General features: G+C 31.6%; 2 protein-coding genes across 2 annotated transcripts in view; both read right to left on the reverse strand.

Annotated features, from left to right (window-relative positions):
• Positions 1-42: 42 nt before the first annotated feature.
• Positions 43-17,554, reverse strand: LOC119641996 (anosmin-1). Its single transcript, XM_038040945.1, has 7 exons — positions 17,538-17,554; positions 3,502-4,137; positions 3,200-3,324; positions 2,934-3,127; positions 2,202-2,740; positions 1,878-1,938; positions 43-228 (listed from the first exon to the last, which is right to left on the reverse strand). The coding sequence occupies exons 2-7, from the start codon at positions 4,131-4,133 to the stop codon at positions 43-45; spliced, it is 1,737 nt and encodes a 578-aa protein (XP_037896873.1). The 5' UTR covers positions 4,134-4,137; positions 17,538-17,554.
• Positions 17,555-23,735: 6,181 nt separating this feature from the next.
• Positions 23,736-24,889, reverse strand: part of LOC119642014 (NPC intracellular cholesterol transporter 2) — a 7,479-nt gene continuing 6,325 nt past the window's right edge. The window contains 3 exon segments of the mRNA XM_038040968.1: positions 23,736-23,843; positions 23,928-23,974; positions 23,977-24,096. Of these exon segments, the coding sequence (XP_037896896.1) occupies positions 23,757-23,843; positions 23,928-23,974; positions 23,977-24,096 (254 nt within the window). The 3' untranslated portion in view covers positions 23,736-23,756.

Below are 24,889 nucleotides of genomic sequence, written 5' to 3' on the forward strand. Positions count from 1 at the left end.
AATGGTATAAAAATAATTTATAATAAAATCTTTTTCAATTTATTATTTTAATAGTTTAATCTCATTTTTACAACACTTTGAATTCGCTTTGGGACAATCTTTGCGTATATATTCACGTGTAGGTGTTACAAAAGTGATGCCTTTCATGCTATGACCGCCAATTTCCGTTAGAGGCTTCAAAGCATACGTAATGTTACAGCTGAGTTTATTAAACACCAGAGGACCCTTCTGAAAATAAAAAAAAAACAAAAGAAGCATTGTTGAATTGAACATCGTACATAAATTGGTGGATATAACAGTTAACAACCCGAATATACGTCCGTTTTTCAATTTTTATATAATCGTTGTTAGATTCAGATCTGTACATAGGCGAAGTCTCATTAATATTTTTTTTTTTTCATTCGAAAAAAAATAAACGCGACAAACTAGACAAGAAAATTAAATAACTTTAAGAACTCAAAAAACATAGCGTCATTAATATTGGGATTTTTTCATATAAGGAAGGATATGCGGAAAAAAAAGCATATTATTAAAAATTGATATTTGAGGAAGTATACTTAATATATAGCTTAATAACGTCATTTAAACGTTTTGATATATTTCGAATGACTTTTCTTGTCTATTTTTTAAATCTTATTATAATATGAGAAAAAACTCCTAAAGATGAACGAAGTGTTACGCTTTTGAACAAAGTATATGTGGTGATCTTACTCAAATCGCCAAATGCTTGCAGAAATGATGTACTGTTGCCGTATTTCGTGGAAGACATAGGAAGGCGTAGGTGTAATAATGAAACAAAAGCAAAAGTACCACCAATGATGTCGGCCAAACGACCGGCAGGTCTATAAAAAAAGAATAAAACTAGTCAGGAGACGTTCAAGGGGAGATAAATGCTCTTTTTTTATACATTTATATATATAAGATTATATATTATATAAAAGCACTTGTACGAATATATGGTAAGAATTAACAGAAAATGTTGAAAAATATGCGAAAATCGAACAAGAGAAAATCATTAATATCAATTGGTTATCTTTGATTTGGTGCACCTTATCGTAGGATTGGGAAGACAAGAACTTTTTTAAGTTGCAATAAGTAGAAGGCGTTATTACCGCATGGTTTGCATGGCAGATTCGTTGAAGGGCATAAAAACAAGTGAAAGTAGAAAGTTTCTTATTCTAGTGATGCAGAATTTAGTTGAAAAAGGGGATACACGTGCAGCTATAGGCGAATAAAATACATTGATCAATAATTACCGGAACTATGTAAAACGGAAAATATTATTTTTGCAAAATTTGTCTTTGCAAAATCACATCCTATAATATCCTCCCCCTATGTTAGATTCGATTCTACGTATGCCTTCTTCTACGAATTGGTTGCCAAAACTCTTAAAATACGTTTAATTTGTCGCAATGTATTTGTGTTTTATCAAAACGTTTGCAACGCCCACAAGGTACCTTGTGACGGGTATAAAAAATTCGTTCACAACCGAATCTAATTTTCTCACTTGTTTTTTTTTTCTTGGTGAAAATAAATTTTGCATGATTTTAAAACAGACTTTTTTTATTATTATTATTTTTATTTTAAACCATAAAAAACCGGTAATTATAATATCGCCCTCGTAATTTCTCAAATTTTCTTAAAACAAAAAAAAAAAAGATGAAAAAATATTAGTTCGGATCATATTCGCTTTTAGAAAGCATAATGCGCCATAACCGTGGGTATCATTTACTAAATTTATGGTTTTTTTCAACTTTCAAAAGGAAAAATTTACATTTTCCAAATCATTTATTTTCGCGTAGTTTATGTTTTGCGTTGTTGTTGTTGTTGTTGTTTTTTTTTTTTTTTTTGGTTAATGTAAAAACAAATTAACTTACTTTTGCTCGTATTGCATTATATTCTTCGCAGTTCGTTTCCTGAGGACAAAGCTCATAAATTCTGTAATATTTAAATAAATAACAGCAGCAACATGAAACGAAGAAAATCATACTAAATTGCAAATCATACATATATATATATATGCATATGCATATGCATCCTATATACATATATATATATTATGTAGTCTAAAATTTATTAAGACCTTAAAAGAGGCTAATATTCATCCAATTTGGACTCTTTAAAAATATTACTTAATATATTTTAGACTTGCAAGAAAAAGCAGAAAAATAGCAAAAAACAAAAAAAGTTATGTTACTTACTTTCCTTTACGTGTAGGAAAACCTGAGATAATTACGATTAAATCATTTTTACGATTTAAGCAAAACTTGATATCGAATGCATTCGTTGTTAATTGCACATTGTAAGTACTGTTATTATTATTGTTATTATTGTTATTATGATTGTTGTTGTTGTTATTATTATTATTATTATCATTATTATTATTATTATTATTATCATTATTATTATTATTGTTATTGCTATTGTTTTTGCTATTAACAACACTCGTTACACTCGATGGATCATTACGTTGCAGCAGTTTCTTATGTGATGAAGTTATCATAGATGATGATTTGCCGTCTGCTGCCGTTAGCTGATTGTCACTAAAACCTCTGATAATATGTTGCGGTTCTTTGCCGCATTTCAATGGTTTATAGGCATGTGTGGGTGCGGTTGTGGTATTATAAAGTATGAAACGAGGTTCCGATTTCAACCGTCTGCGCCCATTTATAGACATGGCTTGTACTTGTATATAATAACTTGAATCTGGTAGTAAATTTGATATTTCATATTGATGACGCTGCTTAGCGAAAATGAAAAAAAGCAATAAAAATGAAATGGAAAAAAATAATATATATATATATATATATAAACCAGCAACAACAATAATAACAATTACAATTACGACGTTTGTGTTTAATCAAATTACAAAGATAGATAGATAGAAAAAAAAAATAAATAAATAAAAAACAACAAGAAAAAGAAAAACATACCTCTTTGACGTATGTCTCGTTCGAGATGAAAGACTCATCTTTGGTTTTAACATAAAGAGCCCAAATGATTTTATATTTCTCAATAGGTAGATTCGATTTCGATGTACACCAGACAATTTTTACGGTATAATGTTTGCCATCGAAATGCGATGATACCACTTTTAAATCAGCCGGTGGTTTTGGTGGTTTGGGATCTGATTGTAACTTAGACTTAAAGATTTTTCCATATCTTAATTTACAACCTATAGATTTCTTTATCAACTTACGATTGGGTAAAGTGAAAGCCTGTGACGGCTCTGAATAACCACGAAAACCGTACGCATTTATCGCAGCAACACGTACCTGATACCAATGTACCGCACGCAGATGGAAGCCAACTTTTGTACTAAAACTGCACAACAGTAGAACAGAGAATGGCGAAAGAAAATAGAATGCAAACCAAAAAAAAAACAAAAAGAAAAAAAACAAAAAGAAAAAGGAATTATTTGCAAGAATTTTATAAAAATAATGATCGTTTTTCGTATGTGTGTGTGTGCAGCGTTTAGCTGCGCACTCTTACACAGCTTACAGTTTGCTATTATAGTCATGTAATTCAGCAATTTTATCCACCGGTTGATATTGCCAAGCCCCAAATTTGCGTGGCCTTAACGAGTGGCCAACGTGATGGCGTGATTCGACATGAAAGAAATATGTTGAATTTGTTTGTAACGAATTAATCGTACAATTGATTTCCACCTTTTGCTCATACTTGATAAGCGTGTACTCTTCGATTTTCGGTATAGGCGGTAATAGGCTATCATCACGCACACCCCACGGTTCAATGCATACAGATCCGCATGTTGATTGGCAACATTTATGCACCTCTGGACAATCGTAATCATAGCTACAATTATATAAACAGGAAAGGCCTTGCAATGGTATGTTCATGTTCTTAAATATTGAATTGAACGGGCAGTAGCCACGTCGCGGCGCCTTTATCAATTCTAATTGGCATTGTTTAAGACACTTGTCGAATTGCGTTATCGTTGCTGTTTCGCATCTGGCGTAACATTGTAATTCGATTATTTTATCACGCAAGTATACGTTATTACGTTTATGCTGGCGACCGCATACACCGACATGGTCTTGTGCCATGATAATAGTGCATAATGTGATAAGGATGTAACCGTAATAGCATTTGCATTCTTTATTAGGATTCATATTTCTTCAGGTATGTATATATATATATATACATATATATACATATAATATATATATAAAAACATATATAAACATATATCAATATGTATATATAAAAATTTGTCAATTATTCGTTAAACTAAGCATACATACATACAAACACACGCACGCACGCACGCACGCACGCACGCACGCATACATACAAAAAAAAAAAAGTTGGTTAAAAAAATTATATATATTATATGTGATTTTATTTTCAAATTACTCATGTATGGCACAAAATGGATAATTAATTGTATTTAAAAAATTATACAATAATAAATTGATTATCAATTCAATGTGCTTGTGTGTGTTTACGTATATTCATTCTTACATAAGCATATATATATATATATATATTATTAAACTCTTGATCATATTTAGATTTATTGCTCATATATGGGCGCAGATGTCTTGTGATCGTGATTAAGTTAAGATGTATAAGAGACAAATGCTTCTTAAAAACGTAAAGTACTTTATCTCGTTACAACTCTAGTTATGTAAGTCATTATAAAACATATTTTAGAAATTGGATTTAAAAAAAATAAAGTATAGTTTTTCTAATCATGCGACATTTTGTTGCAGCTAACAAAAAGTTAGTTTTAGCAAAAATTTGATAAAAAATATTATATAAAATAAGTAAGAAAATTAAATGCATCTGCAAATAAATCGTTTATGCTCATCATTTTTGTTTCAAAATTAAAAAAAAAATTCTAAATTTCATTGTTTACGATGCATATTGAATGGGCATGGCCGATTTTCTCCATTCTTGTAGGATTCATGTGGAAATTTTTATCGTGTATCTGTTTTAGTTTGTTCAGGTAACGAGCAATGATCATAGAAAAATACCAGAATTGTAGTATTCACAATTTATATATTCCGATTTGGCCAATGTTTAATAACAATCTTCGAGCAAAAAGTGTTAATATTTTTGCATTTTTTTTGATCAGAAAAATGCCTTTGGTAAATCAAGGACATTATACAAATAGTCCGAGAAACAGTTAGGCAGAGAGACGGAGGACAGATGGATATGTGTAAATAGTTTCAATAAAATATATCGTATGAGTCTCTGAATATCATCGTTTCACAAAACGATCTCCCAACCCCCCCCCCCATTCTTCGGTGCTGGCTTGGTATAAAAATACCAAGGAGTGCACAATGTAACATAACTCAGCAAGAAAACTTTCCATTAAACTTTATTGAACTCGAATTTATCGATCATATTATCTTATGTTGCGGACATCTATTCTTCGCTTTTCCAATATATTTCGAAAATAAATCGCAACAGTTTTCAGCTCAGCAGACCGACCGAGGAACATTGTTTTCTTTTTCGTTTGTAAGGAGAGGGAGTATTGAGTTTTTTTTTTTTTTTTTTTTTTTTTTTTTTTTTTGTTCAGGATTTAAAAATTTATTGTGGTTGAAATTTAAATCGAAGGATATGAATAAGCGAAAACCTCTCACCGATTAAATCGCTAAAGAAAGCTAAAACGCTTTGAGAAAAGATAAATTTCCAAAAAGTTCATTGTGATCGAGAAACTCGATCGTTAAAAATTTTTTGCAATTCCCGACATTATTACAGCGCATGCTGATCGAGACTTGAATACTGTATCCTCAAATGTTACGATATTAAGAAAATTGGAACAATTGACCTCAAAAAAAAAAAGAACAAGCGAAAGTAAGTCTCAGTAAGTCTTGAAAAACTTCTTAATATTAGAAGAATGAGAAAAATGAGAAAAAACAAATCCTGGTATGCTTGTGAATTATTGGGAAATTTCCTTTGGTAGAAGAGCATAACTAAATATTGTTGGAAGCTCGGCACGCACTGCACACACGACATACATGCGGCAAAATTATTTCTTGAACGTAAAACATGATTTCAAACACAATTCGATACATCATTACTATATCACTTTTAAAAAGGTTTGTGACATAAGAGCAAAAACGGCAAAATTCAATAAAAATTCTTTGCATCTTAAATAAGAGAAAAAAACAAAAAAAACAAAAATGGATACAAAACAAAACACTGCGAGTTAAAGCAAATAAGAATATGACAGTCGAGAAAGGCCATCTATTAGATGTCGTACACTACACCACCTCGTCTAATACAGTTATCCGTTCGTTTTGATGATAACACACCAAAAATGACGCCTTGTTTTCATGGAAAAGCTTACTTTTGATGAAAGATCGCATATTAGAGGAATTCTTATATGCCGTGGTATTCAAAAAAATAGTCCTACGTGATCCAAATTCGATAAGATTGATTTCTATGCCTATTATCACAACGAAATATTGAACCTGAGACCTTTTTATCATACAAAGATTCACTTTTCCTACACACGTTCATAAGAGAGAAAGGTTTAAAAAAATTACCCCAGATGAACCAAATTTTTCATACTAATTTAAAATGTCCAAATACCATTATAGAGCGGCTTTTGCCAAGAAATTTTGAAATATGTAATTTGTCGATAAAGTGAACCGATCCGAATGATTTGCATTAGTGTTCATTCTTGAATCAAAGCACGTCAGTGTACCAAATTTCATCAAATCTGCGATCTGTAGCTTGAACACAAATTTACAATAGATAGACAGCAGACGGACGGACAGGTTTAGCTCGATTTCGCCAATACTTCTGAATCGAACGGTGGCCTATCTTAAGAATTTTTGCGTGTTGCATGCGTCCACATTTAAACTTAATATAGCCTCTACTTGAAGTGGTGTAGGGTATAGAAAAACAGAACAAACACTTAGACTGTGCTCTAAAAGTAGTTTGGCTTTCGTTTAAGTCATTCCTCATTTGCTGACATGAAAAATGGTGCGTTCACGATAAACCTGTAACCGTTCACTTTGGGGCATTTGGTCTTCATTTCATCCTAAATGAGGAAAGATTATATGGGTTTTGAAATTTCAAAAAATCTACTTTACAACTTGTCAAAATTATTTTCTCAAAGCTTTAAGTTAATCGGAGTAAAAGTCTACGAGAAAGAGAGAGCGCGAGAGAGAGAGAGAGAGACAGAGAGAGAGACAGAGAAAATTCATACTACTCCACCTACTAATGTTATTTCAAATATCAAACACTTTCGAAAAACTCTTTTTTAAAACCGGATACAACAATTTTTCAGAATGCACTGCCCTTTCTTGATTGCTTGCACACTTTGTCAAGATGAGATTGTTTCGTGATTGAACAAAACATTTTTGTCTTTCATCCCAAAATTCGTAATTTAACGATAAAATTTGACGGATTTTTACACAATTTTTCACGGCCTTAAATAACAAAGTTTCCCGAAATGCATTTGCTGTACCGAATATTGGCCAATTTTTTCGCGAGATTGATTTGACGTCTTAAGAGTATTTACGAACAACATATCGCATAAATAAAAGTCTAAACAATCTCTGAAGCTTCGATTTGGGATCAAAAAAATTATTTTTTTTATCTCTATCTCTCAATGATGATGATTACGTCTAAGAGAAGTGATGCTTAGTTGCGTTGATTGTTATGTATGCTGGGAAAAGTTGGTATATATGTGTATATAAAATGATTTGTTGTTGCAAGTAGCAAAGCTTTGAGGGCAAAAGATAAAAAAAAAAAAAACACAAAAAAAAAGGAAAAAAGAAAAAAAGGAAAAAAAGAAAAGAAAGGAAAAGAAACCATCAAATGTGTTTATTGGCATTTTTATTGCATGTCATTTCGATGCTAATACTGAAAACTTGTCAGTCTTTTCTTTTCCATCTCTTATTTTTCTATACACATTATATATAATATTATGAAAATATGATAAATTTGCCAATGGATTTGTCAAAATTTTATTTTCTCAAGCATTCCATTATTGATATGTATGTTTATATATAAGCAATCATTCGACTTTTTAACAAAATCGCGGAACTTTTGCGATTGTATTTAGTATTGTTCATCTTTCGCTGACATTCTTCTTCTTATTATTATTATAATTATAACTGTAGGTTAATTTTTTAAACTATCTTAGCCATTAAAATGCAAGCATTGAAAAGAGTGCTCAAAATTCATTTTAAACTAACTATGCTTGTCAAAAATTTTAGCATGTATATGTGCGCATGCGTGCGCGTTTCTTTTCCTTAACAATATTATATGCTTGCGAATATTTTGTTTTCTGTTGTTGTTTTCGTTGGTTTCTTTTTTTTTTTTTTTGTTTTTGTTTTTTTCTTTTCATTTAGAAGAATGATTGAGGACCGGTTCCCCGTTCGGATGCATCAGAAAATCTTAAGAATGTACAAGTTGAAGGATTTAAATAAGTACATGCACATACCTACGTATTTGCCTACGTGCCTATAAACGCACACGTAATTTGTTGGAAAATTGAACATGGTTAAAAATGTAAATGGCATGTTAGAGGCTCACTCTGAAAGTGATCTGTGTTAATGACTGTTAGTGGTAAACTGCTATTTTTATTTCTGCAACCATTCATATAATGTATGTCTATGTATTAGGTTATCGGCAAAGTCGTAGCATACGTTACATTAAACTGTTTCAAAACCAAAGCTTATCACGAAGAGAACCTCTCTCAACATTGCACAAAAAAATGTCCCTTTACGTTGAAATGCTTATCTTTATGTCCTGCACCACCGATGATGTAAGGATTTATTAGGTTCGTGTGGATGTATACAAAGTCAAGGAAGAGTGGCGAGTTTTATTATATTGAACGATTCAGAACCACTTTCTATCTTATATCGATCTAAGCTTATCCGTCCGTCTGTCCAATTTGTATTCGTGTGTTCTATCGACCGCTGGTAATTTTTGCGATGTTTCGATGAAACTTGGTATGCGGACATGTTTTGCTCGTCACATTTTGAAAAGCTTTTGTGCAAATAAGAGGTGTAGGGTATTTAATAGTGGGCCGTGTTCCACTATAAAGCGTTTATTTCCGCATTACAGTCAATTTCCCGGAAAGGAAGAATCGCAAAACTTTTTATTAGATATAAAAACTTTTATAATACTGTTACTGTAATTAATTTAGTCAGAGAAATACATTCAAAGACTAGAGGCTTTGTTCAATAACCTAGAAGAAGGACGAGATGCCGGGATGCGGTACACAATTAATTACTGACTTTTTTTGCTTGAAGTTTAAATTCTTAGTAATTTTATTAGAATATTTATCGGAGCACGTATGCTTTCAACCTGTGAAATATTTGGAGGCGGTTTAATCTTGCTCCGCCTCTCAAAATTGAAAGATTGAGAGACAAATTCATTCCGTAGAGATTGAACTCTTAGTTGAAGAACGTAAGAAATTAAATTGAACTGTGGGCAAAAAATTCGGAAAGAAAACGAAATGAAATTTCGATATTATGTGGAAATTTTTATCATTATATCTGCTTTAATTTATGACCCATTTAGCGCTTTTGAAGCAGTAAAGATATTCAGTTCAGTACGGTTTTGCTGAGTTTTGTTGTAGGTTGTTGAGCGATATATGTACTAATAAATATCATTTTTTTTTTTATTTTATAGTCATGTATATATGCATATTGGCGACTTTTGCTCGAATGCGTTATAACTTTTACAACAACCCAATATCATCGCTAGGCGTATAAATGTTATTGAAAAGGATAGACACACACAACGCTCGTTTTCTGCAGAAATAATTTAAATAGAAAATGCCTGATATTAAGAAGGAACGATAACAACATCTGCCTTATAATTGACTTACACTCTTAAACAGTTTGAAAGACTTTAAGTGTTCAGCGTATTATTTCTTTAATGGATAAAAAAGCAAAAAAAAAAAAAAAAAAAATACATGGAAAACTAATTTCCTTAATAAGTGATGATTTATACCGTCAAAGAACATCGAGAACACTAACCGATTATCTTCAAGTTAGATTAAAGTAATCAATAATCAAAATTCATGTCGAAAAGCAATGGTACTCGATGAACTTACAACATCGCCTTGTCATTTATTTGCAGAAAGAATCAGGATCCGTTCAAAAATAGTAAAACGTAGTCCCACGGCAGGGATCTACTTAGAAAAGCGCTCATAATCAAAATCAAATATTTCAAATTTGTAAATATTTGCTCCTAATGGGCGGGTTCGTCATATGCAAGATCAACAAGTAAGATCGCTATCTGTGAACTGTCAAGACAACCTTGATTTTTAAACTATTTTGTCGCTTCTTTTGTCGCTTATTTTTCACGTCGAATCTCTTATTATCTTGTATTGATCTATTGTTGATCCATTCCCAAACTTATTTAGTCATCGAATAATAAATTAATTATTAATTTTGAAAGTCAGCTCTCATACTCTTAGGTAAATTTAGTTAAAACCCATTTTAAGGAAGAAGTTAAAAATTCAATATATACGAGTATGAATATAGTTTTTACTCTCGCTACTAAAGATACGGTCTACGAAAAGGTAAAAATAAATAATTTTTTCACTTTCTCTTCCTTTTTAATTTTATGAAATTAATCAACTGCGCAAAAGCAGCAGCATTCTTATAGGCGTCAAGATTTTAAATCCAATTAATCTTATTCTAGTCTAGTGTTTCGATTCTAATACCAATTGACTATATTCGTTTTTATTCATTCGTTCATTCAGTTTTCTTGCATTTATCAAAATTATAAGAGAGAGAGAGAGAGTTTCGGGAATTGTGCAACAAAGCTATGCCGACTATGCATGCTATCAAGCGATGTTTTTTTTTTTTTTTTTTTTTTGGTATATGTCCATCTTGTATTATTAGTGTCTTTTTGACAGATGCAAAAAATTAGACGTGTCTTGGCAATCTTTCGCTATTGAAAAAAATGAATCAAAGAATTTGTATTAAGTTTGTGTGAACAATAAAATTAAGTGCGAGTCTGCTTTGAGCGAGAAAAAAAAATATTTATAAGTAGTGCAAGCTCTTCATAGAAGGTCGAGAAGATTTCAATGACGATGCCCGCCTTGGACGCCACACCAAGTCAACAACCAATGAAAACGCTAAAGCAATAAGAAAAATTGTTATGGGGAATCATCGAAGTATTACATATTGGAGAAGTTGCTAAAAATGTTGGCAAATCGGGCGTAAACCATCGTTTGGGAGCCGTTGAACGACATCAACGACGATCCAAATTTGCACGATGGGATCATAACTGGTAACGGAACGTGGGTTGTCATATCGAAACCACAGCCCAATCATCTCAATGGAAGGAACCAGAAGAGCGAAGAGTGAAAAAATTACGCCAAACTCGATCGATTGTGAATGTTTTGCTCATTACTTTGTTCAATTATAATGACTCAACGTATTGTGGGTTCTTGAAAGAAGGTCGTGTAATCAATACGGAATAATCCGTTACATAATAAGTTATGTGCCGTTTGATTGAAGCAATACGAAAAAAAGGCCTGAATTGTGGGTCAACCAGACCATAGATATTGCATCACGATAATGCGCTGGCTCACCCGTCGTCGCTTGTTCGTAATTTTCTGGGTAAAAAGAACACCTTAAGTATGCCTTTGTCATCGTATTCACCGCAAATGAGCCTCTACGACTTTTTCCTATTCCCAGCACAGAAAAGACGCACGAAAGGCCGCCGTTTTGCCACAATTATGGCCATAAAGAGCGTATCGCAGGAAGAGCTCGAGACCATACCAAAAAGCATATATCAGAAGTGCTTCGAGAATTGGTACACATTATATATACGGAGGGGGTTACTTCGAAGAGGACTACTTGAAGAAGATATTAATGAATAAATAAATATTTTTTAAGAAAAATGAAAAGTCACCTTTATTTTAAACACACCTTGTAACTGTATTTCAAAGAATCAAAGAGAAATGTATCTCAATTTATGTATGTCATCAAAATGACTGCATTGACATAGAGATGTATGTCATTCATATGACTGGACTGACACGGAGATCAACCTAATTAAAAAAACATTTATTTAAATGCATTACATACAATTACATACAATTATATATATAAATATATATACATAAAATATATATATATATATATAAAATATATAAATAAATGTATAGATATGTAAATGCAAATCCATATATATGTATATAGTATATATATATATATATATATATATATATATATATACGTTTATATTACCACTGCGCGAGTGTTGTAAGCAAATTTTTTCATTGCCTTCTCACACAAGTTTCTTGATCTAGGCTAAAAATCTCTCTACTTTTACACTTGATGTCGATGTTTTTATAACAAATTGATTGAATTGAGATTCAATGAAAGTAAGTAACGCTTATCCAAACGCATAGATACAAACGCACATACACACGAACGGACTCGTAAGTAGAAGCGTCATATTCATGTGTGTGTAAGTATATATCAAAGTGAAATATTCGTTGACGCTTTCTATTAGTTACTAGTTGCCTGCTGTTGCTGTTTCGATGAAATATAATTGTTGATGCCATTGTTACTGTTACTGTTACTGTTATAGGCATACGCACAACGCACACAACTACGGCCATAAAAAGGAAATTAAGAAAACATTTCAATTAAAAAAGTAACAGAAACCAAATAAACACATACACCCGCACAAACACAATTAAGCCTGTTGTCAGCATTATGTATTTAGGTGCGTATGTGCTTTTTTGCAATTTATATCTTGTATATATGCATACATATATACGACTACTGCTGAAGAAGGTAAAAAAATTCAAAATCATGTCCCTTTTACTAAGAAGAAGAAAAGAAGAAGTGATCAAGTGACCAATAAACAGAAACGAAACATTTTGGAAATAAGAAAAAAAATAAAATAAAAAAAAACACACGCACGCAGAGACCTTAAACAACAAGTGGATGAATGTATAGTAGGGTATGTATGTTGTGCTATGATAATGATAGTGTTTGCTGATAATGATGTTGTTGTTGTTGTTGTTATTGTTATTGTTATTGTTGTTGTCATTATTGTTGTTGTCATTGTTGTTGTCGTCGTTGTTGGGCTCTTTCAATGTTAGCTGGGATAGCCATGGAGAACTGAATGTGCCGCCAAGTTGATTGGATTGCTCGATAGCTTTGATAGTTTCTTAGCTTAATACACACACAAGAGTAAATGCCGTACATGCTATATACACATACACGCCGGCACGTACACTTAAATATATAAGCGCAACACATACACCGGCCATACCTATATAAACACTCACATGCAATTAAGCAAACAAAAAATACGAAAAAAGAGAAAAAAAAAAAACTTTACTACGGACAAACAATAAAAATAAAAGAATAAAAAATTAAAAAAAAAAAAAAAAGGAAAAAAGAAGAAAAAAACAGAAGAAAGCCGAGCGATACTGTTGACAAGGGGAACCTAATACTGTGCATATACATAGTTTAAATATATAAAAACATTTTTATGAATATTGTATGTAATATAAGATTGGTCCATGTTACTTACTTCACAAGCTTTATTTTCTTAACATCTATTTTAAACTTCATTCTTATACCCACCCACCACACATTCGCAACACCTACAAGGAAGCCTTGGCGATCCCGTAAAGTACATATATTCTATGATGGGTAAACATTCTTTCGATCATAAAAATTGAAATATCTCTTTTCAAGCAATGACAAAGCAATGGCAAAATGTACTCCACATGTTGGTATAGTTAATGCACTATAGAGGATAAGTAACACGCGCACCGTACAACAACCTCTGCTTTCTGGAGCTTGCTAACACATTTGCACGCATATTCACAGGCTTATCCATCCTGTCTATATCTGTAAAGCATCGAATAAAATCCGCCACGCCCAGCCAATATATTATGCAGAATTCACGAGTTGACCTTTTTTGAGTCTTTTTTTTTTGCAGATGATTGCGTGGATATGAAAACTGCAGCTAAAGCTGGATAACATTTTTTTGTTGCTGTTGTTGTGATTCGAAAGATATACTCAGAACCGGGTGAGGAATAAATCAAATTTAAATCTATTTGAATTTGAAAATCAATAGTGCTCCAGATGCCTGTGATATGCGTGCAAGTATTATATAAGATACGAAATGTCTTTCCTATGCAATGAAAATGATTGGCCGTCCGTTGGCCGGTAAAAAAATCGAAATGTTTTACTTTAGTTCCGTTAAATTACATCAGGTGAATGCGTACGTAGGACTTGAGATGATTAATGAAAACTGGGACAATGTTTATCGTTTTATGTTTACCAACGAAAAAGTCGGCTTAGTAACTTTGTACTTTACTTTCTTTACATTTAGAAATGCGTAACGGGAACCACATAGAAAAATTTCTAAGTTGGTTTGATCTTGTTTGTTTACGCGTCCATCCTTTTATCCATTCCCTCCTCCATCCATCTTTACATCTATCAATCCATCCGTCGGTCTATATATCCATCTTTCGTCCTTTTTATTCAGAGCTCCAAAAATTACAACAAACAGCTAGATGCATTAGACCATAGGTCGAGCTTGAGAATAGAGAGACTTAGCCTCGAGTCATTTTCAATAGTATTCGTCCTTGATCCAAAACTCGTCGAAGTATGAAATTTTTGCAAGTATATCAAGAACCGGGACCTGTGCGTTAAACACGTGGAAACCAGGCGGAGAGCTTAAATGGATTCTGAATCGATTGGTAGGAAAGCATCTTCTAATTATAACGCGCAAAAGAGCCGATGATCTTATTTGCTAATGTTCATCCTAGTTTTTAATGTACACGTACGCTAAAAAAAATTATCGTAAAAGAATATCATCCTCAGATGTATGCAAAAAATTGCCTAAAATAGATATTAGAAAACAAAAAAAAAAAAAAACAAAAAAAGAATTTTGAACCAATCCAATGCTTGTATGCATTCTACGACAAGTAGGGAAACTTTTGTATGTTCGGAATTTGAAGTATTGAATGCTACAGAGCAATTAAACGCTTTTAAAAATGTTTGACTTAAAAAAAAAAAAAAAATAAGAAAAAAGCACAAACAAAAAAAGCGAAAAAGTCAAAAATAAAAGAAAAAATTTTATCAAAATAAAAATACAAAAAAAAAACAAAAACAAAAAACTTAAAGAGAAAAAAGTTTATTCTGCATTTAACTATAACAGCAGTGATGTTATTTAACGTTACGAAATGCGAAATGCATTTGTCAACCATGCTTTCCTAAAAGCAGGGGCGCATCTATTCAATCCCTTTTTTTATTCCCCGCTCCCCGTTTCGCTGAAACGATTGCCAAGCTTATGAAATTTCAAAAGTAATAGATAGTAAATCTCTCTCTCTCTCTCAGAGTATCGTTTAACGAATGACAATAGCTCTGAAAATAAAATTCATCTTTGAAGGAATGTCTTTCATTAGCGAATTACCAATTAAGCCAATAAAATTCCCCTTTGGAAGAGATCAAAGTTTATCAATAGACGGAATCCCGGATATTTTTCCCGGTTTTAATTGTCATCAAGATCCACACAACTGATCTCAGTCCAAACATATTGAGCAGATTTGAAATATTTGGCACGTTTTCGACTGTAGGTCAGTGTGTAAATGCATCACTAACGCCCTTAGTCTCACTTATCATATGATTGCCATTGGAGTCGTGACTTCCTTACTAAATATTGACTTTGCATCAAAGGCGAGTAGAAGGAGAGTATCTGTGTTAGGAATATTAAAACATTTTGAAATCTAATCCTAACGAAGTATACATCGCATGCCACGCCAGATATCCAATAATAAATAATGCTTAGTAGAATAACTAGATTTCGTGAAGGTGATGATGGAGGTTTTAAAAAGATCAATCAGTAAAAGATATAGGTATAGGAAAAGACCCAAAGAAATCCGACTTCCATAACTCTTATTACTTGCATCATTGTACGCGAAAGAATTCTGTTCATTACGAAGCACGGGGCAGTAAAAGAAAATTATCTTTGGTGACAAATGTTTTGTTTTTTTCATGCATCCCGTTGCCATTTATGCATTAACTTTAATTGTAGAGTCGATTGCATTTTCCATACCATGTCAAGTCAGACAATCAATTATCTGAGCGAAATGAAGAAGAAGAAGCGTAAGGCGTAATACCATCGAGCGCTATCGCATATAAGATTTACGCTTTCAGTTTTCGTCCTTTCATTTTGTCAGATATAGTCAGGTGGTTTTTTTTTTTTTTTGCCTCAAATCTCTCTAATGCTTTAAATAAAGAAGCAAACTTCTTTTCGCTGCCTTAATTCTCTGTTCTTATCTACGGTCCTGTGCTATTGGAAAGACACTTTTGTTTTTGTTTTTTTTTTTTCTTTTCTTTTTCCTTTTTTTATTATTATTATTATAACAAGTCGAAATAGTCATGCCGGGTATAGTGCGTATATAAATATGAATGTTTGTATGCTTCAGACAGAATACACATGCTGTTTATTGTTATTGTTGTTATTATTGTTGTTGTTGTTTTTATTTGTAAATTTAATCTGCTTTTTACATCGAGAATACATGCGAATCGATTAACACTTCAACACGAAACAACAAACGGCATTACAAAAAAAAAAAAAAAAAAAAGAAGAGAAACACGGCGACAACAATGGAAGCTGTGAGATCTGATGCCTCACTTTTTTTTGGTTTTTTTTTTTGTTTTTTCTTTTTCTTGCTTCTTTTTTTTATATATATATTAATGCATTTAATGTTGACCACGATGGGACGATGTCGGCGGCGTCGACAATATACAATTTTAGCTTATGGTGTATTTGTATTCGTTTTAACTTTTTTTTGTTTTTTTTTTTTTTTGTTTTTGTTTTTATTTCCTTTTTTGCATGCATGAGATCTGCACGCCACAAACTATTAAAATGCGTGCACGCGTCTTAATGCGGGTCACGATCACGACCACGAAACAACAAATATTGCATTTATTTTATTACAAACAAAAATATGCTCGTGTATGCATTTAGGCATCATAATATATGAGAGCGTGTACTGCGTATGCATGTATGTATGCAAGTGTGTATGTGTTTGTGTGTCTGTGTGTGTGTGTGTGTGTTGTATATTGTTATATTGTTGATGACAATCATTAATATGATAATGACGTTGAAAAGCACATTAAAAGGGATAATGTGTACCAGAATATATTTATGCTTACGTGAATATGAGCTGGTGTATGTGCATGTTCGCGCACACAGATATTTATGATATTTTCTTAATTAAAAAAAAAAAAAAAAAAAAAGAAAAAGTGATATATATTCAATGTTTATGTAAATCATATTGCCTGAAATTATCTTATATATATATGTGTATATGCGACTGTGCGTGCATGCGTATATACAAGTGTATATGTGTGTTTATGTGTGTATAAGAGATCTAAGCAAAATATTTATGCTTATTTCACACGCTAGGCATTTGCACTTATATTTGCATCTCTCTGCAGAAAACCTTAATCCGATATATTTCGCTGCGCGGTGTATGCATGAACTAACTCATGCACATGCATGTTATATATATATATGCTTATGTATGACTCACACACAAGAATTGTAACATTCAGAAATTGGGACAAATTACACAGAAATGCATTCGTGATTTGCCGGTAATTTTTCGTTAATACGAATTTTACGAATAACAAGCGAATAATCTCTCATCGTAGACGTCGTCTTACATCAGCTTAATCACCCTTATGTGTGTGATGGCCGACCTTTTTCTGTCTTTTCTTTTACTATTTTTTTTTTTTCTTTTTTTTTTTTTTTTATCTCACTTTCTCCACACTGTCTGTTCGTTTAATCTAATTTGTTGTCAGTTTTGAATTGCAACGCACTTTGTTTGTTTGTTTGTTTGTTTTTAATTTTTTATAGATTTGCATGCCAATGCACGGTAAATGTGCGTACATTTAGTCATACACACATAAACTCATTAACATAAATACACACGTTTTACATAGTGCTACTACTTATCGTGATGATGATAAACCTGTAAAGTATTTTTTATTCTATTTTTTTTTTTTTTTTTTTTTTTTTTTTTTTATTATTTTAGTTTTATTTTTATTTTTTCTTACTTAAGTCTATCGAATCAAACCGACGCATATATCGCTTATATCGAGATACAATTGGTTGCGTTTTACTTTAATAACATTTGTAACAGATACATGCATGCGTACACGCACTCTAACCGCTTATTCATAGGCATTCATTTGCTACATAAAATGTAATTTACATGTTTTTTAACCATTTCGTAATTTGCCGAAAAGAAGAAAACAAAAAAAAAAAAAAAATAAACAATCACATGATATTTTCTTAGTTTGCAAAATATATTTAGATTTATTTGATTTATTCAATGTAGTAAGTAATTCGGACGTATCCGTGTTTTTAACGCGTTTATTTTTAATTTTTTTTTTTTTATATAATTTTTTTATTTTAATTTTTTTTTTTCCTTTTTATTTACCGTAATTTATTGATTGACTCCGTTAAGACATCCGATTTGTTGCTCCTTCTAAAACAAACTGATCGATTATAATACCGACAACTGCGTATAGTTGTCGTTGCCGTTGTCGTTAACGTTGCTGTTGCTGCTGCTGCTGCTGCTGCTGCTGCTGCTGCTGTTATTGCGGCTTTTGCTGCTGCTGCTATATTGCTATTGCTGTTGATTTGCTATACGCAGCTTTGATTTTTGTTTTGACTGCATTGTATTGCAGATTGTACAACAACAAAAATGCCAACAAAAATACAAACATTATTTATAAAATAAAATTAAAAAAAAAAAAAAAAAAAAACAGTAAAACTAAACCAATATTAAGGAGAATTTTATTGCGATGTTGTTATGTTGCTTATGCGTGATATATTTATGATCTCGCTTACTCACACTCTCTCCTACTTTATACAATTCTCTCTGCTTTCTCTACACGCATAAATACTTTCGCTCGTTCTCTCCCTTCTTTGGCAATATTTGAACTCAATTTTTATACATAAAATGGGTTTTTATTTTTTTTTTGTTTGGTTTTCTTTGCAGTGCATGCATAAAAATGTTTTACGCACAAATTTTTGTTTGTTATTATTCTTCTCGCCGTTATCTACATATATTTGCATTCATTTGCATGTATTTAGGCAAACGAATCCGCGTACACGTGCAACATGGACTTAATATAACGTAAATTGTAAATGCATACAATGTCGTTTACCTACACATGTACACCGTGTTATCAGACATATTCATTCATTCAAATTATAGTATTACACAGATACTCTTACCTTATGCGTGCAGTACTTTCCAATTAAATGCCATCACCGTATACAACATTTTAATATTAATATAAAAAGAAAAAGAAGCGAACATAATATAACATATACATATATATAGCATGCAGGTAAATGGGGAACATAATTTTTTTTTGATTATTTCATATTGCTCGCACACAAAAAATTGTTATTTCTTCTCTTTTTACGAGAAGAGATTGAACACAAGAATATGTGGACAGACATTAGACGAATGAAAGACGATTCAGAAAGTGATTCTAAATCGATCGACATAAGAAAAAGTGGGTATATCCTAAGTTTTTGTGTACATTGCTTGCATCCACGGTAATATATCATGTATCACACACGATGTAGAGTATAGTTGAACATATATTGTTGTAGTTATGTTTATGTTTGTTCATACTGTGTTTGGATAAATAAACGAATTTAAATTATAGCAAACAAAAACAATGTTTCAATTATTCCCATGATACTCCTAAGTGCTTAAGAGGCACATCATGATATGATACGTTATAATTATTATTCTTATTATTATTATTAATTTCGCCAGAGAAATAAATTCTAAGACTAAAACTCTTAAGGGCATCAGCATCTAAGGGTATCGGCTTTTATTAAAAACTCTACCGCACTTGAGATTCGAACCCACGACCATTGACTTGGCTAGTCGAGATTCCTCGCCTTCCTCGGCTACTCAGGCGGATTCTGTTCTAATTAAAATTATATACCCTTATCAGATGAATGGTAAAATCAAATTAGTCATATCTGATCAGATTGTCTATCTTTTTCACCCTTGATGTACACATTTGCCCCATCTTTCGTTGCAATCAAATCAAAAAAATGCTCGCAATTTGATCTAAAAATAATTTTATCGCTCGCTGTCTGAGATATATTCAAAAATTGTCAAACTCGATTCGTGAACTGCACTTATAAGTGGCAGAAAACTTGAAAATTTCCAATTGTCTCAACTACTACTACTACTACAAAATTGTTGTCTGTAAGCCTTAATAAGAAGTGTTCGAGCATCAAATCGCTAATCGAATTTTCCACTATCGGTTTGAAAATTAATTAATTCGTATCAAAGATGCGCTTTTAATTACACAGAGCTAGAATTGTAGAACTTATTCTTCTAACTTCAGTCTTCAGTATCACTCAACATATGATTTCTTTAATTATAAAATACAAATGAATGGAAATGAAAGGGAAAATTTATTTTCTTTATTATTTTTTATCTATTATTTTTTTTTTACCAATTCAACTTTTTCCTTAGCTTGTGCTCTATTGCTATAATTTTCCTTCCATGATGTTTCTCAGGTTCTCCACAAAGTTCTTTGACTCGTTCGCTCTTTATTTTATAGTCAGACCACTTTTGTATATTCTGTTTGCATCTTTATATTCGGAACTGTTTTAGTTGCAATATGCACTAAAGGCCTCTACAGGACGCTTTAAAATGTATCTGATGAAGGGCCTATACAATGCCGCTATACAATAGAAATACCATAAGCACGGCAATCTTGATATAATAAGATATGTTTTTGAATCGAAGTAAATATGTGCATGAGCATGTGTCTCCTTATATGCCACAATGCAAGTTGGTGGCAATTCTGAAAACAGTAAAGTTTTTCCGGAAGACATCTAAACTTCGACAAATAAAAGTTTCAATGAATTTTGCATAGGAGTCTGAGAATGAACTCTGAAAGCTAAGAATTATTTTTATGCACAATTTGAAGCGAGCTCCTAACCCAACTTTTTGATATATTTTTTGTCAAAAGAAGACAAAATTCTATTTAATGAATTGAAAAATTCATATTCTTATGTATTGTAAGACGAATTCTTTTTTATAATAAATTGTTTTCAGGCGAAAGAATTGTTGTTCAACTTTGAATAGTCTATGTCATTACCGGTAAATTATAAAACTGCTGATCATTTTCCAGTCGTTTTTTTTTTTTTTTTTTTTTTTTCTCAATTATTGAATAAAGTTTTTTTTTTCACGTAATTCGAAACGATTTGTTTTGGAAATGCGAGTTCAGTTTATTAAATTTCAAATTATAACTGAAAAATTTTGTTCTATCAGACAATTCGGAGACGACAAGAATCAAATATACATATATGTGTATATATACATAATGTAAACTTCTTAACCTTGACTTTGTCAAAATAAAATCCGAAGCATTGAAACCAAAACGAATTTTTGATTGCGCGAAATTTGCTTTTGTGGAATAATTAATTAATGTTTTTCATTGGAAAATTCGGATTTTGAATTGGCTTCAGGTTGTCTGTCCATCTATCTATATGATTGTGATAAATCTATAGATTGCATATTTTCAAAATATTTTAATGAATTTTCGGATATTGACGTGCTTGGTCTCAAGGACGAATGCAATGGAATTTCGATCGGACTATTTTTTCGCACACACTCTCCATATCTGCTGTATTTTAATAAGTCCTTATAAGAAAGAACATTGTTGACAAAAAATCGCTTACTAATGTAATATTTCGAGATTCTAAATTGATGTGAAAACTTTGACTTGGATGAAACAATTTTTTCAACTCCTTACCATGTAATCGTTCTTAAACGTAACTAATTGTGAATACTTCTTAATGAATGTTGCTTCGTAATAATGATTTATCTTTCAAAATTTACTTAAACCAAAATTTGGACCACGGAGAACTATTTTTTCGATCCCAGCCAATATAAGGGTTCTAATGAAATATAACACTTTATATATCAAAAAGGTCGAATTTTGTTACAAATTTGACTTTAATAAATCAATCATAGCGTATTTGGACCACTAGTAGATCCATTTGTTAGATCACACAATTTTCATGAGAGCACACATTTCTGTAGCGTGAAAGCCTAATTTGTAATTTGTTACGATAAAGCAACTGGAATATAATAAAATCTTTGATAAGTAAACTAAATTTCCTGGGTTCAGGCCACATTGACATTTGTATATTTTCCAACATGAGGGCTTTGATGAAATTTGTGCAACAACGTATCTTTTTTGGTGTATTATTAATTGTGCGAAGTTGTGCGGAATATCTAAAGGGCGACTTTATCCTGGCATTCTTACTTGTTTTCACTTGATCTTTTTAATATTCAGGAGTTTTCTGCCGGGCACTCAGCGCATAGATTCCATCCTTCTGTGGACACTATGATTTTCTTTTAAACATTACAAGAATATTTCGTATGATGAAATATTTTCTTCTCAAGTAGAAAACCGACGCTTACAACGCTGAATTAAAAGATCGCAATACTTGTATATAAAAAAGACGAAGGACTGTTACTTGCATAGCGTATTGGATGAAAAATTTTAGATGCTACCTTTGATTAGTAAACCGAACGTTTGTAATCTTTTGATTACGTTCATTATTCCGTAGTCATGCTAGCCTCTAAATATATTAAGTGCGCGTCTGTTTTTCATTCTTTAAGAATGATTTCGTTAAGCAATTCTTCACCTACAACGCTATGGAGCGAAAATATTTTATAATAAAATTAGGGCATTTATGCCTACATGGCATGTTACGTTTGCCAAGCTACCATACATTTCAATTTAAAAATTGTTCACTTCGCCAACAGGCAGGGAGTTTTTAATTTCCTTGTTGTTGGGTTTACAAAAAAAAAAAAAAATATAGATCAAATATATCTATCTGTGTGTATTCTGATGGTTAAGCGGGTCGTGAACTTTTAAAACATACGCATCGAAACTTTGTTCTGTCGTTTTTTTTTTTTTTAAGATAATTCAGATATTTACGTTCGGAGGTATACTCGACGGTAATGCAACGGAGAAATAACAAAACTGACTTTCTATTTTACAGTTTTAAGAGCTTATGTGAATAGCAAATGTCAGTCAGTGAGACTGGCAGATTTTTGATCAAGACCATGGGTGTGTACATGACGGATTCTATGATTTGTATTTCTAAACAAAGTTAATATTATCTCTTAAAGTAAGTTAAATTAATTGCCATTACTACGTAAGAAGAAAAGGAATAATTTGCCTATAAAAGTTTATTTTCATGCTTTCTCGAACTTTTTTTAATATTTACATATTTCTTGTTAGGTGTGGTTTGGCATTACCATGGAATACAAATTTCATATAAACAAAAAAAAAAAAAAAAAAAGATTCTTTAACTAAATGCTTTCTCTACCGCACCACGCCTCATTTACAATATAACCTTAATTAAGAGAATGCAAAAGACACTCAAAAAAACTAAATTTAATTCTCCCCTTCTGTTGATGATTTTAAACGCCTCCTCACAAAGCTGAGCAACGGACAGATGTGAGGAAATCATTTCAATAGTTCGTGATAATCAAAACTTATAACTATAAAGAAATAAAGCTTATGATCATTATATAGCTTTTTATTACGATATCAGCAAATGATAATTTCTATCTTTTTTCTCCTAAATTCTTCAAACAATATTTTTTGCATGTAAAATATTTCATTAATGTAATTTTATATATTTTTTTTATAAACATATATATATATATTTGGAAATATTGCTTACGTTGTAATAGCAATAGGAACCTTAAAACAAATTGTCTTTTCATTATATTCATCGACCACTTGCCAAAGCATTGTTCCACTTAACTAAAATGAATTTTATTTAAAATTAGAATCAAAAAAAAAAAAAAAGGGAAAGAAATTATTATATATATTTAATATCAAACTCACCACTGGAAGATTAGTATCAACATGAATTATGGCCCAATAGGATTTTTACCATTATCCATTCTAAGGCAATCTTTTTGATTATCGCAGGGATCGGGATCGATGTCTGCTTCAGTTTTAATAGCATTAAAAATCCATAGAACTCGATGTTTTAGAAAACTTGCTTTGTTATCTAAAATTTAGAGTCACGTCAATAAGGAAAACAAAAAAAAAAAAAAACCGCAGCAAAACAAAAAACATTTAAAACAATGATAGGATAAATAATGCATTTTTCAAAAGTTATCAATAAAATTTATTTTAGTTCAATTTTGAAATTGTTTTGAATTTCATTACTGCCTATACGCAGTAGTGATACAGAAATTTATGCGCATATACACAACATTGTTTACTTTAGCGCCAGTCCAAACACTCTCGCAATTTTATACATAATTATGCCTCTGCTGGCTATGATTGTTTTGATATTCGTATACAAATTGAAAATATTTCTTGTCGATTATTTATTGTATGCATAAACATTTCGCAGAATTGAAATTTCTCAGGATATCAAATTGCTTACAACATACATATTATGTACGCACGTTTAACTTATTATTTATTATCAAAACAAATTGTCGGGTTGACTGACCGACCGGGTTGACTAATTGACACCGGCAAAGAGCATTCATTATCTTGCATTTGATTTTTATACCCACCGCCGGGAGTATATATATAAGATTTTGTGGTACTTTTTGTATCTCACAAAAGACTCCAGAAAAGATACATAGATATTTTCACTGAACACTATTCCTTATCCGTTTAGTTGTCCATTTGCCAAAAATTCGATTATCATCTCCACCACCGGGAGTATATATATAAGATTTTGTGATATATTTTTGTATCTCGCAAAAGGCGCCAAAAAATATATATAGATATTCTTATTGAACACTATTCCTTATCCATTTAGCTATCCATTTGCCAAAAGTTCG

This window comes from Glossina fuscipes, unplaced genomic scaffold (genome assembly GCF_014805625.2).
Source record: "Glossina fuscipes isolate IAEA_lab_2018 unplaced genomic scaffold, Yale_Gfus_2 204, whole genome shotgun sequence".
NCBI lineage: Eukaryota > Metazoa > Arthropoda > Insecta > Diptera > Glossinidae > Glossina > Glossina fuscipes.